The following is a 14,336-nucleotide window of genomic DNA, read 5'->3' on the forward strand; positions in this document are numbered from 1 at the left end:
AAAAAGTAAAAGTAAGTTAATTAAAAAAATGCATTTTAAAGAGAAAATAGTATAATAGTTCTTTTGAAAACCAAAAGACTCATATTTGGGTTATACTTCTTTGTTTATGTTACCATGTGGTAGATAAGGGTGAGCCACTGAAAGTTTAGAATAAAGTAGTGATTTGATCATAGTGGGAAATTTGATCATGGTAGGAAATTAATCTGGCAACTGGATGGCATTGAGTATGTATTATATATACTTAAAGGCAGATGGAACTGTGTCAGATGAGATAGATTTGGAATTATTTCTACTGAGTATAAACAAACAGTAGTGTACAGTTTCCTAAAAGAGGAACTGTGAGATGAGCAGGCAAACACTAAGTGGGCTCTGATTGTTCATAGAGTGCTGTAAATAGGAGGTGAAGTAAAGAAGTGTTTGGAGACTCGCAAGGTAATCAAAACTTGAGAAGGAAAGGATTTAAGAATGAATACTTGCCAGGTGGTAGTGGCACACGCCTTTAATCCCAGCACTTGGGAGGCAGAGGCAGGCGGATTTCTGAGTTCGAGGCCAGCCTGGTCTCCAGAGTGAGTTCCAGGACAGCCAGGGCTATACAGAGAAATCCTGTCTCAAAAAAACAAAAAACAAAAAAAGAGAATTTATTGGTAACCTTAAGTAAATATATAGTTCAGTCATATATAAGTAAATTGGATTTTTCAGGATTAAATTGCATGTGATCAGAAAAAAATGGTGTGTACATTTGTGTGTGGGCCTAATGACAATCTTGGATGACATTCCTAAGATAATATCCATCTTGTTTTTGGACACTGAGTCTCTCACTGGCCTGAAATTCACTGATTAGACTAGGTTGGCTCGTTATTGAGCTTCAGGGATCTACCTGTTTCTGCCTTCTCAGCACTAGTTTTACAAGCACGTGCCACAATGCTTTGCCTTTTAAAATGTGGGTTCTAGGGTGTGAGCTCAGGTCCTCCTGCTTGAGCAAGCACTTCGCCGACTGAGCTGTGTACCAGCCCCAGGAGTAAATGTATTTAATATTTAAGCATGTTGTTCAAGATGTTTGGCACTAAGGGAGCATATTGTAGAAAATAGAAATCAAGAGGTCCTGTTGGGCGGTGGTAGTGCACTTGGGAGGTGGATTTTTGAGTTTGAGGCCAGTCTGGTCTCCAGAGTGAGTTCCAGGACAGCCAGGGCTACACAGAGAAACCCTGTCTTGAAAACAAAACAAAACAACAAAAAAAGAGGTCTCTGCATAGAGGAAAGTAGAGGGAATGGAGTAAGTACACAGGCGTTATGAACAGATATTAGGGAAGGGTAACTGAGGTTAGAAGAGTAATGGTATCAAGACATGAACTTATAAATAAGTTAATATTAGACTTCCCTTAGAGTGTAAGTGTATTTTGCTGTATATGGGTTTACAGATAGGTTGGTACTGGGCCTTCTTTAGAGTGCTTATTTTGCAACTAGCCTTGCTTTTGTTTGTTTGTTTTGTTTTTCGAGACAGGATTTCTCTGTATAGCTCTGGCTATCCTGGAACTCACTTTGTAGACCAGGCTGGGCTTGAACTCAGAGATCCACCTGCCTCTGCCTCCCAAGTGCTGGGATTAAAGGTGTGTGCCACCACTGCCTGGCTAGCCTTGCTTTTGGTTTAAGGAAAAAAATCTCAGAAAATGAATTTTATAGTAGAGAGTAGTTGAAATCTTTCCAGAGATACAGTTTAAGAAACTGGAATCAGTCTTTAATCCCAGCACTTGGGAGGCAGAGGCAGGCAGATTTCTGAGTTCGAGGCCAGCCTGGTCTACAGAGTGAGTTCCAGGACAGCCAGACCTACACAGAGAAACCCTGTCTCGAAAAACCAAAAAATCTTTAAAAACAGAAACTGGAATCAGATAAATCAAAGATTTGGCAAACATATTAGTCGTCAAACCAACCAAACAAAAAAACTATAAAAAAACTTATAAGAATTTTAAACTGTCAAATATATACACTATCTAGTTCTATACTCCAAATAAGAGATGCCTAAGTGAAGTTTGAAGTGAACCCCCCAGAGTCTCCCCACAAATGATAAAGTAGGATTTGAAAGGTCTCTTCAGTCTACTGGTGTGTGTGTGTGTGTGTGTGTGTGTGTGTGTGTTCAGTAGTTGAGTCCTCAGTTAATGTGAATTGTATGTATTGTAAGAGAGCATCCATAATAAAAGAATACAAATACAAAACTCTGTGCCTTTGTGGCATAGATTTGATTTTCAGTTTTTTATGTGAGTGTGGTTTACATATGTATATTTTTAGTATGCATGCTTGCAGAGACCATAAGAGAATGTCTTGTATCCTGTTCTATAACTCACCATCTGTTCCCTTGAGACAGGGTCTCTCGCTAAACCATGAGCTAGGACAGCAGTTTGCAAACCTCAGTAACACTGAGTAACACTGAGTAAACTCAGTAACATCTGTCTGGATGACTCCCATAGTACTGGGGTGCCAGGGGGCATACATGGCCATGCCCAGCTTTTAAAAAATATGAATGCTAGGGATTCCAACTGAGGTCCCCATGCTAGTTTTACATTGCTCTTTCTCAATGTGCTATCTCTCCAGCCCGTTCAACTATTTTTTTTAAGATTTATTTTATATATGTGAGTACACCATTGCTATCTTTATAGATACCAGAAGACGGCATTGGATTCCATTACAGATGGTTGTAAACCACTATGTGGTTGCTGAGAATTGTATTCAGGAACTCTGGAAGAGTAGTCAGTGCTGTTAACCTCTGAGCCATCTCTCCAGTCCCCAACTGTTTCTTTATGATAAGAGATATTTACTATTTGTCAATTTTGCTTTCCATGAAATTTAAGATTTAAAATACATGTCTGGGCCAAGAAAGGATGCAGTTCATTAAATAAAGACTCTTAAGCAGGAAGTTATTTGGTTGGATTTAACAGTGAGACTTTAAAGTACTTGTTATATATTTGTTCTTGCATGCTTAAAATTTTTTTTCAGAAATATTTTTAGCTTTGATTTGCTAGTCCTATCATTTCTTTGACCCAAGACTTTTGTTGCACACTATATACAGTCAAGGATTCCACATTATTTCTATAGTTGTATTTCTATAGTTGTATTTCTTGTCCCTTTCTTTCATTAGTTTATTGTTTATTTATTTAGACAAGGCCTTTCTATGCAGTGCTGGCTAGTTGGGAAGGTTTGTAGCTGGCTAGAACATGAAACCTTTCAGTTTTCAGTTCTCCACTCCACTTACCTTTCGGATGAGTATAATAATACCTAATATGCGTCCTTTTCTAATTTGAGAATGTGGAGCCTAAGTCAGTCTCTCATCTCCATCATCGCTAGAAAGTCCAGATAATGTCTAATACTGTAAGCCCTTGTAGTACCAATCACACAATATATATCTGTATGTGTTGAAGGGAATTTATGATTCCCCTCATAGCCTGCTTCTGCCTCTCCCAAGTGCTTGCATTGTGTTTGGCCCTCCCACTGTTTTCTAAGTTAACCCTGAGTAATAACCAAGCCATGTTATTCATTTTGCAAGTTAAAATCTTTAATTATTGCTAGCTCTTTTTTTTTTTTTTCTCGAGACAGGGTTTCTCTGTGTAGCCCTGGCTGTCCTGGAACTCACTCTGTAGACCAGGCTGGCCTCGAACTCAGAAATCTGCCTGCCTCTGCTTCCCAAGTGCTGGGATTAAAGGCATGTGCCACCACTGCCTGGAGATTGCTAGCTCTTTTAAAATTTAATTTATTTATTTTTGAGACAAGATCTCAAAGTAAAATGAAGCCCAGGCTGGACTAGAACTCACTATATAGCTTAGCAGCCTTGAGTTTGTGACAGTTCTGACTCCCTCCCTGTTGCTGGGGTTACAGGCATGAACCACCACCCCAAGTTCATTGTAGGTTCCCATTCCCTCTGCCTTGAGAGGAAAGATAGGCATCTCTTATAGCCACAGCTTTTAAGGTTTTTCTGTTTTTTGTTTTTAATCTTTTAGAGTTAAGGTTTTACATAGCCCAAGTTAGCCTTGAATTTTCTCTGTAGATTTGGTTGGCCTTTAACTCTTTATCTTTCTGCTTCTCAGGTTTGGGATAACGGGCACATGCTGCCACACCTGGCTCCCTGCTTAGGACTTTGTATACAGGTTGAATACATTTTCTGTTTCTAGCTTATGAAGAAGCATGTTCAGATTAACTGTTGTATTTCTGCTGTTACAGGCTTGACCGTCTTTTTATCTTACTGGATACTGGTACTACTCCAGTTACAAGAAAAGCTGCTGCACAGCAACTTGGAGAAGTGGTGAAGCTTCATCCTCATGAATTAAATAATTTGTTATCAAAGGTAAGAACTCAGTGTTTTCTTAATGTAATACAAGACTTGTCTGTGGGCAGAGAAACAATAGGAAAGGTAATGTCATCCTAAGTGACCTTGTGGTCTCTAAATTCCATTAAATATCTTAATTCTCAAAGTAGTTTTCAAAGTTGCTATTTGTTTAAAAGATATAAAGTATTTAAATCAGTTTTAGTTGTTTAAGGGTTCTGTCACTATTGAAACTTTTGCTTGTGTGACAAATTTGAATCTGACTCAAATTGTTAATAAACTAAGTTGTTAATCTGGTTTATCAGTGGTCTAACTTGTTCTTAATGGCTAGTAATTATATGACAGTTGGTAGCTTTCAAATGGATGAGTGCTCATGGGTAATACTTGAATATTATAAGATAGTAACTGAGCTGCTCAGAATGGGAGAATTTCTGCTTTGGTGGGTCACCGTTTCTATAATCCTAGTATATGATTTTTGCCTATGCAGTGGCTGAATTTTTGCTTAACTCTGTGGTTATGTTAAAGTATACCTATACATTAACATTTAACAAATGTTAAATTCCTTGGCATGCAGAATAAAGTAGTGATACTTTGGGATGATGGGAACATATGACTGCCCAGACATTGGAAGTCCTAAGGGAGTCTAGTCTAATCCTCTCCTTTCATTCTTACTTGTCTCCCTGGTGCATAGAAGCCAGACTTATAAATCCCCTTTAACACATACAAATGTGTACTTGTGATTGTTATAGTATTAGACATTATCTGGACTTTCTAACCAAGATGGAGATGATGGAGAGACTGACTTGGTACCTGTAGGCCCCACATTCTCAGAATGGAAAAGGATGCATATTAGGCATTATTATACTCACCTGTAAGGTGAGTGGAGTGGAGAACTGAGAACTGAAAGAAGGTTTTTAGCCTTCCAAGGGTGGAGTATTCTCTCCCCTCCTTCATTTTGGGTTTTTCAAGACGGGATTTTTTTTTTTTTAAATTTTTATTTATTTATTTTTTTTATTGTGTAGCTTTGGCTGTCCTGGAACTTGATTTGTAGATCAGGCTGGCCTTGAACTCAGAGATCTGCCTACTCCTGCCTTCTAAGTGTTGGGATTAAGGCTTGTGTCTCCACTGCCTGGCTTAGGAGTTGTTTGTTTTTTCTTTTTTTTAATTTAAGATTTATTTATTTTATGTTTATGAGTATTCTATTTGCATGTAAATGTGCATGCCAGAAGAGGACATCAGATCCCATTATAGATGCTTGTGAGCCACCATGTGGTTGCTGGGAATTAAACTCAGGACCTCTGGAAGAATAGCCAGTGCTCTTAACCACTGAGCCATCTCTCCAGCCCAGGAGTTCTATTCTTAATTCTGACTTCAACACATTGACTGCTATCAAATTGTTCTAAAATATTTGTCTTTAGCATCTTCTTATCTTCTTTCTTTTCAACTCTTACTCTTAATATTTTCCTGGTCTCTCTGCTGTGGCTGTACAGATGGATGACTTAGAGTTTGATTCTTGCTGCTGTTGCAGAACTGGGTTTTGATTTCCATACATGCACATGGTAGCACATAAACTCTATAATTCCACTTATAGGAGATTCTAGCCCATCTTCTGGTCTCCAGAAGCACCAGGCACGCAGGCACACAGATAGGAGTCCATACATGAATGCATGCATGTATGCATTCATGCATGTGTACATATAGGAAAATACTTAATGTATAAAATAAAAGTAAGTAAACACTCCCATCCAATTTACAACCATTAGCTATATGTTTCTGTATATTTAGTATATCACTTTATGTACAACAAGCATCATAGAAATCTAATTTTTTATTATTTATTTTGTTTTTTTGAGACATTGTTTCTTTGTGAAGCTCTGGCTGTCCTGGAACACACTCTGTAGGCCATGCTGGCTTTGAACTCAGAACTCAGTGATCCACCTGCCTCTGCCTCCCAAGTGTTGGGATTAAAGCCTTGTACCGCCATCATTAGGCACAACAATGTAATTTTAAAATGTTTTTATCACAGTAGAAAGGTGCCATATTTCTTTTAGCAGTTGCTTTAGCACTTACTCTGTATTTAATCACATATTCAGCTCTAGCAGCCATTTAACTAACTTTGTAGATATGTCTATTTTGTGCAAAACAAATTGTGCAGTGTGTGATCTTTTATGACGTTTCATGTAAAATAATGTGTTCATATTGTGGTGTGTTTTATTACTTTATTCCTCTATATTGCAAGATGATATTTAATTCTGTAGATATGAATGGACAGAATTTATACAGTGTATACCTCTTATATGTTAATCAGCTGATAGAATTTATGGTGTGAAAAAAATACTGCCATAAAAATTTATGTACATTTCTTTATTGTATGGAGATATATTTTTGGTCTATTCTGTTTCTTTTCTTTAAGTTTACTTTTATGTGTATGGATGTTTTGCCGGCATATATATTTGTGTCTGCAGTTATTTGTGGAGCCCAGAAAAGGGTTGGGAATCCCTTGGAACTGGAGTTAAGGCATTGTGGGCCACCTGATGTGATAGGAACCACTGTGAAGTCTGCTGCAGATGCAGCATGTGCTTCTGACCATTAAACCGTGTCTCCAGCCCACCTTTCCCCTTTTAAAATGATCAAATACTTTTAGTTTTCTAATAGTAAGAAGTATATCATAGTCAAAAGACAAACATAAATGTGGTAAAAATATCAACTTGACAGAAGATTAATTCCATATTATACAAAGTGTTCAGTGACATACAAAAAGAAGTAATCTAATAGTGAACAACAGGTATGAACAAGTAGCTATTAAGAAGAATACTAGTCAGGGTGGTGCACACCTTTAATCCCAGTACTTAGAAGGCAGAGGCAGGTGGATTTCTATGAATTTGTGGGCAGCCAGGTCTATATAGTGAGTTCTATCCAGCCCAGTCAGGGCTTCACAGTGAAACACTGTCTTCAAAACACAAATCCTAATAACGAAATCAAAACTACGTGTAGGTAGTATAATTGGAAACAATACCAAGCCTTTGGTAAGAAAAGAAATACCACCATTCCTGGTTTATTACTTGGGATCTAGAGATTATTGAATTTAGGTCTTCATGCTTGCCTGGCTGTAGTTTATTTACTAAGTGAGCTATTTTGCCAGCCCAAATTTGCTTTTCAGTTATTAAATAGTGATGCTATTTTAAAAATGTCTTTGAATATTTTATTGTTTTTTCTCCTTTCCCTTTTAAAGATGGTAGTGAGGACAAGAGAAATGGCTCTGGGTAAAGGAGCACTCTGCCAAGCCTGGTAACCTGAGTTTAATTCCTGGAACCACATAGCGAAGGAGAGAACTAATTTTTGCAACTTGTTCTCTAACTTCCACACATGTACAAGCATAATAAATATTAAAAAAAAACAAACAAACAAAAAAACAGAAAAAAACAAGAATTGATAATATTTTATGTGAATAATCAAATTTTTTAGTTTAATAATTTAAAAATGTTTTATATGTATTTGAAGGATCCCAGGTTATAAATTAGTAACAAATTAATATTTTTTCTGGTTACCTGGAGCAAACTTTTGTTTTGATATGTAATTATTTTATTTTTTAATTTTAAGGTATTAATATACTTAAGGAGTGCAAATTGGGATACCCGGATTGCAGCAGGACAAGCTGTTGAAGCTATAGTGAAAAACGTGCCTGAGTGGAATCCAATACCAAGAACTAAACAAGGTGCCTTTCAAGTGGAAAAGTAGTTTGAAATAAAATATGACTGTAGATGAAGTATGTGGTTTAATAATCTCAGTTTTGATTTAAAGGGTTAATTTTCATGTTTTCAGGCTCAGCTTTGCTAGGAAAGAATATTAAGTTGGTTTTTGTCACTAAACTTAAAAAAGAGAAACTGCTGGGTCAACAATGTTTTTATATGTGTTTCTAAAATTATTTAATCCTATAGTGTACTAAATGTATTACTTCCATTTAAGGAATGAATATTTCTGAAACAATGTCTTTTTCACTGTTGTTTAGAAGATTGTATAGTGTATTTTTTAAACTTTACCTTAGTTTATGTATGGGTACATGGCAAGCTAATTTTTTTAAATTATTTATTATTATATATAAGTACACCAGAAGACGCTGTCATCTCATTACAGATGGTTGTGAGCCATCATGTGGTTGCTGGGATATGAACTCAGGACCTCCAGAAGAGCAGTTAATGCTCTTAACCACTGAGCCATCTCTCCAGCCCGGCAAGCTAATTCTTTAGTCATGTTTTCCCTTGTTATAGGGGCTTTGTCTTCTTGTTTGTTGTTTTGATTTTGTGGTGTTGAGGATTGAACCTAGGGCCTTGTGGATGAAAGGTTCTGCCATCCCAAATTAGTGGGTTTTTCGTTGTTGATTTCTTTGGATGTTGTATAGCGGTAGAAGATTGCACTTAATTTATGATTGTCTATGCTCATGTTTTAAAGCAAACCATATGCCTTTGAAAAAGCTATAAGGCATATATTTTAATTAAACAAACTTTTATTGTGTATTATTTTATCTAAATTTCATGTTTTAGAATCCGGCAACACAGTGTCATTTATGTTGTAGTATGAAGTCTTATCAAAGGACAGAATTACAAGTTTAGTTTTCAGGCATTAATTGAGGGTTTTGGTTTGCTTGTTGTTTTATAATAAATGTTCCCTAATTGAGAAATCAATAAGGAGCAACTAGGTTAATTTTTTTAAAGGTTTATTTATTTATTTTATGTATGTGAGTACACTGCATCTGTCTTTAGACACACCAGAAGAAGGCATCAGATCCCATCATTACAGATGGTTGTGAGCCACCATGTGGTTGCTGGGAATTGAACTCAGAACCTCTGCAAGAGTAGTTAGTGCTCTTAACCCGCTGAGCCATCTCTCCAGCCCCCAACTAGATTAATTTTTAGTTGCTTAATATTTCTTAAGAGTTTTTGTTTTTATTTTTGATGTGTTATTTTGAGTTTTTGTGTTAATTTGTCTTTATCAAATGTAAACCCAGAACCTTCTCATTTCCAGCTCGTTATCTCCAATTATCTTGGTGAACAGACACAATGTAGCACATTTTATTGAACTAATTATATGAGCATTAAAAGTTTATACTGAAACTGCTTATAAGAAAACATTCCAGCCGGGCAGTGGTGGCACATGACTTTAATCCCAACACCTGGGAGGCAGAGGCAGGCAAATATCTGAGTTCGAGGCCAGCTTGGTCTACGGAGTGCGTTCCAGGACAGCCAGGGCCATACAGAGAAACCTTGTCTCAAAAAACCAAAATAAAGAAAAAGAAAACATTTATGAAGTTTTTGTTCCTTTGTGTTAAGTTAAGCAGTTGTTCTTTACAGCCAGTGACTGCAAATGCTGGATTGACCGTTATATTAGTAAGCAGCAGTTCAACATTAGCAGTCGACCCTTTTGGGGAAGAATGTAGAACGTTTTAAAGATACTCTTGGGTTTCAAATGGGTGTATAATCTCAGTAGCTTGTCATGAGTTCAAGTAGAATATGGAAAACAAGTCCTATGGAATGGCTTGTTTATATCCTGGCTCTTCCTCCAACATAGGAAGAGACTGTTTTTAACTTATTTGTGAATACATTTTGTGCATGTTTGTCTTTAGATTTAGCAATATAATTACCTTATGTTGTAACCCTGGAGGTCTTTAACCCTTAAACAGTAAATTAAAGTATAATATTTAACATGTGTCAACATGGGGATGCATTTCTTCCTATAGCATTCTTTCATGGTTGGAAACGTGTGTGTGTGTGTGTGTGTGTGTGTGTGTATGTATGTATATATATATATATCCCTTACCATTTTTATGGTTTGTAGAAGGATAGTCACCAAGTTAATAGTTGGTTTTCAGATAACTAAGAACTGACTATAGGTAAATCACAGTAGTTTTTCTATTTATTTGTTTCTCTTAAATATTAGCCCATTCTGCACGTAATGATATACCATGCTCTTTCTGATTTTTTGACTATATGGTCAAATAATATTTTTAAATTTCATCTAGAACCCACAGAGAGTTCTATGGAAGATTCATCTACTACAGATCGATTAAATTTTGACAGATTTGATATATGCAGATTGTTACAGCATGGGGCATCACTTTTGGGGTCTGCTGGTGCAGAATTTGAAGTCCAAGATGAAAAATCAGGTTAGTAGTCTTAGAGAAGTCTGAAATTTTCCTTTCAAATTAATTTATAATTTGTTGTCCTGTGTAATATATAAGGAATCATGAAATGTAAATTGATTGAAGGTTTTATGTAGGGGAAGTTATGGGTAGACAAAGTGACCACCAGTGCTTGTCCTAAAGCTGCAGGAGTCAGAACCAGTACAAAATGGGGCAGTGTTTTCACGGTTGTGAAAAGTTGAATGTTATTTTATTATCTTATGTTTTGAGTAGTGTTGGAACTTGTGCCTATGTCCAAAGTAAAAAGTTGATATTAAAATTAAAACTTGGGTAGGTAAATGGCTCATTATCTTTCAGCGTTCAGAGTATATTACATACAAAGGTAGTTAAATGCCTTGAGTGCAGTGGCTCATACCTCAGAATGCTAGCTCAATTTGGAGGCTGAAATAGGATCATATGAGTCCAGGAATTTGGAATTAGTCTGTGTAACATAGGGAGATCCTACATCAAGAAAATCCAGAACAAAAAGGGTGGTTACAGGAAAATAAATGTTTTTCCTAGTCAAGATTGTGACGTTAAGTAGAGAAAACTCTGTTTTTAATGGATTTCTGTAAATAAGTAGTTTGTCTCTTAATTTAAAATGGGGGACAGGGTGTGGTATCACATACTTTAATCCCAACAGAGACAGGTGTATCTCTTTGAGTTCCAGTCCAGTCTGGTCTACATAATGAGTTCTAGGCCAGACAAAGCTACACTGTGAGATTTTTAAGGGATAGATGATATCAATATGATTTTGATTATGGTCTGTGAAACTTGATTTTTTTTTTAGCCATTTATTGTTGTATATGTGTATATGTAGGATAAGGAGCTTGCGTATCATGCTGCACATCTAGAGTAAGGAGAAATTATTCAGTTCTTGCTTTCCACTGGGTGGGTTCTAGGGATTGAACTCAAGTCATAAGGTTTGGTGGCAAGCACCTTTATCAACTTGCCTAGCCCATCAGCTATCTGCTTTCATTTCTTTGGCGTATTTACAATGACGTAAGTTGCTGATCAGGTGGAAGTTCTAAGTTTTCTATAGTGTCTGCATCATTTCATGTTGCCACCAATTGCATTTGGTGGGATGCAAGGGATTGCATTTCTTTCATGCTGTAGCCAGAACTTTTTTGGTATGCTAGGAACTGAATTTAAGCATCATTCATGCAGCAAGATGTACTAGTGAGTTACACCTGCCTCTTCTTGCCTTTTCTTACTTTTGTTTGGGTGTTTGTGTGTGCGTATATGTGCACATGTGTATTCGTGAGGGCCAGAAGTCAACTTCCTGTGCATGTTGACTTTTCAGACAAGATCTCAGCTTTTCCTGGAAGTTACTGGGCTGTGTGGCCAGTGAGCTCCAGAGAACTCTGATTTGATTTTTCAAGATGGGGTTTCTCTGTAACAGAGTTCTGGTTGCCCTGGAACTCAGTTTGTAGTTCCCTCTGTTCAATCCCCCCTTTATGTGCTATCAGGCCAGGGTTCTGAAGACCCTTGAAGTCAGGTGCTGTCTTTCCTGCCCCAATTTCTAGGTTGCTTGCTTGCTTTCTTTCTTTCTTTCTTTCTTTCTTTCTTTCTTTCTTTCTTTCTTTCTTTCTTTTCTTTTCTTTTCTTTTCTTTTCTTTCTTTTCTTTCTTTCTTTCTTTTCTTTCTTTCTTTCTTTTTCTTTCTTTCTTTCTTTCTTTTTCTTTCTCTTTCTTTCTTCCTTTCCTTCTTTTTTCTTTTTTTTTGATAGTAGTCACCTTAAGGATATGAGACACTCATATTTTATGGCTGAATAATATCCTACTGTGTGGATACCATGTTTTGCTTGTCTTTTCCTCATTTGGGTGTTTCCATTTTCTGGCTATTAAGAATAAGCTTCTAGCTGGGCGGTGGTGGCGCACCACCATTTCTGAGTTCGAGGCCAGCCTGGTCTACAGAGTGAGTTTCAGGACAGCTGGGGATACACAGAGAAACCCTGTCTGGAAAAAACCCAAAAAAAAAAAAAAAAAAAAAGAATAAGCTTCTGTCTAGGGCTATTGAGATGGCTTACTGTTTAAAGTGTATTTCTCTGCCAAGGATCCATGTTTGGTTCTGAGCCTGTATGTCAAGTGATGAAACTACCTGTAACTCCAGCTCAGGGGAATCCAGTGCCTCTGTTCTGTGCACCTATCTCCCCTGCCATACACATTAAAAATAAAAAATGAATATTAAAAGGAATAAGTTACTGCAAATCATTTAAAAGTTTTTGTATGAACATGTTTTCATTCTTAGGTGTAGAATACTGAGTCATATAGTAACCATGTTTTCTGTTGAAACTACCAGGGTTTTTTTTTGTTTGTTTTATTTTGGTTTAGGTTTTTTCTTTTTTCTTTTTTCTTTCTTTTTTCTTTTTTTTGGTTTTTCGAGACAGGGTTTCTCTGTGTAGCCCTGGCTGTCCTGGAACTCGCTCTGTAGACCAGGCTGGCCTCCAACTCAGAAATCCTCCTGTCTGCCTCCCAAGTGCTGGGATTAAAGGCGTGCGCCATCACCACCCGGTGTACTTGTCCATTTTTATCTCTTGTTGTAGAAATGTTTGTTCAGAGACTGTTGCAGGATATTTGATCACACTGTGAACCCCAAGATTGTGTTATTTACTGTTTCTAGTTGTAGTTCTACTTGTAGATGTTACTGCTTGTAGTGAGGCTCAGCCTTCACACAACCTTTTTTTTTTCTTTTAAAGATTTATTTATTATTATAAATGAGTACACTGTACCTGTCTTCAGACCACCAGAAGAGGGCATCAGATTTCATTACGGGTGGTTGTGCTGGGATTTGAACTCACAACCTTTGGAAGAGCAGTCAGTGCCCTTACCTGCTGAGCCATCTCACCAGCCCCCTCACACATACCTTTAATCCCTCTGGCTGGAAAACAGACATGCCCTTAGGACATACCTTTAATTCCAAACAGTGAAGGTAAAGTTAGTTTGTAGAAGGAAGCACCCATGTTTGAACGTGATATCTAATTGAGTGGCAGACAAAGTGATGAGTTGGAGAATGATTTGACAAAATAGGATCTGCCCAACTCACATGAGGGGAGGAAAACTGGGCTACTTAAGAGAGAAGAGAGGAAGGAGGCAGTTTTACCAGGACTACTGTACAGAGACGGCTGCGGGCAGACACAAGCTAGACACAGGTGAAGATGGAAGGAGCCAGAGGATTAGAACAGACTGCTGAAATTAGTATGAGGCCAAGCAGAGCCATTCAGGAGAGGCCAAGAAAAGGAGGCGGGGGCTGGGGGGAACGTTAGGTTGAATCAGTCAGCTTGGAGAGGAGTTAAGAGCCAGAACATCTGAATTGAATAAACCAGCCAGAGATCAGAACAAGAAAGGGGCTATCTTATGCAGCAGCAAGTCTCAGAGGCTGACAACATTCTAGGCCTAAGTAAGATTGTATGGAAGCTAGAAACTTCCAAGAGTAGGCCTAGGTTAGCAGACAGAGGCTACAAGCCTCAGAGATGACAATTACTACAGAAGAATAAAAGATACTTTTACAAGAGACTTTGCTCATTTCGTCTTTTATTTTGACTTAGAAGCATTTATATGTTCTAGATATAAGTGCCTTATCAGATATATGATTTGTATATTTTTGTTTATTTTGTGGGTTGCCCTTTATTTTCTTGGCAATATTCTTTTTCTTTTCTTATTGTGGAGCTGGGGATTAAGCCCAAGGCCTTGCATATATTTTGCTAGTGTTCTATCACTGAATTATAATCCTTGTTTTCATTTTTGTTGTTGTTTTCTTGTTTTGTTTTGTTTTTTGAGACAGAATTTCTCTGTATATCCCTGGCTGTCCTGGAACTCACTCTGTAGACCAGGCTGGCCTCGAACTCAGAAA

The 14,336-nt window shown here is 37.3% G+C and overlaps 1 protein-coding gene across 1 annotated transcript in view; it reads left to right on the forward strand.

Annotated features, from left to right (window-relative positions):
• Positions 1 to 14,336, forward strand: part of Btaf1 (B-TFIID TATA-box binding protein associated factor 1) — an 89,951-nt gene that overhangs the window by 11,878 nt on the left and 63,737 nt on the right. Inside the window, exons 2-4 of the mRNA XM_031390175.1 lie at positions 4,207 to 4,330; positions 7,910 to 8,024; positions 10,326 to 10,469. Coding sequence (XP_031246035.1) covers positions 4,207 to 4,330; positions 7,910 to 8,024; positions 10,326 to 10,469 — 383 coding nt within the window. The remainder of the gene's footprint in view (positions 1 to 4,206; positions 4,331 to 7,909; positions 8,025 to 10,325; positions 10,470 to 14,336) is intronic.

The sequence above is a fragment of the Mastomys coucha genome, unplaced genomic scaffold (genome assembly GCF_008632895.1).
Source record: "Mastomys coucha isolate ucsf_1 unplaced genomic scaffold, UCSF_Mcou_1 pScaffold21, whole genome shotgun sequence".
Classification (NCBI taxonomy): Eukaryota; Metazoa; Chordata; class Mammalia; order Rodentia; family Muridae; genus Mastomys; species Mastomys coucha.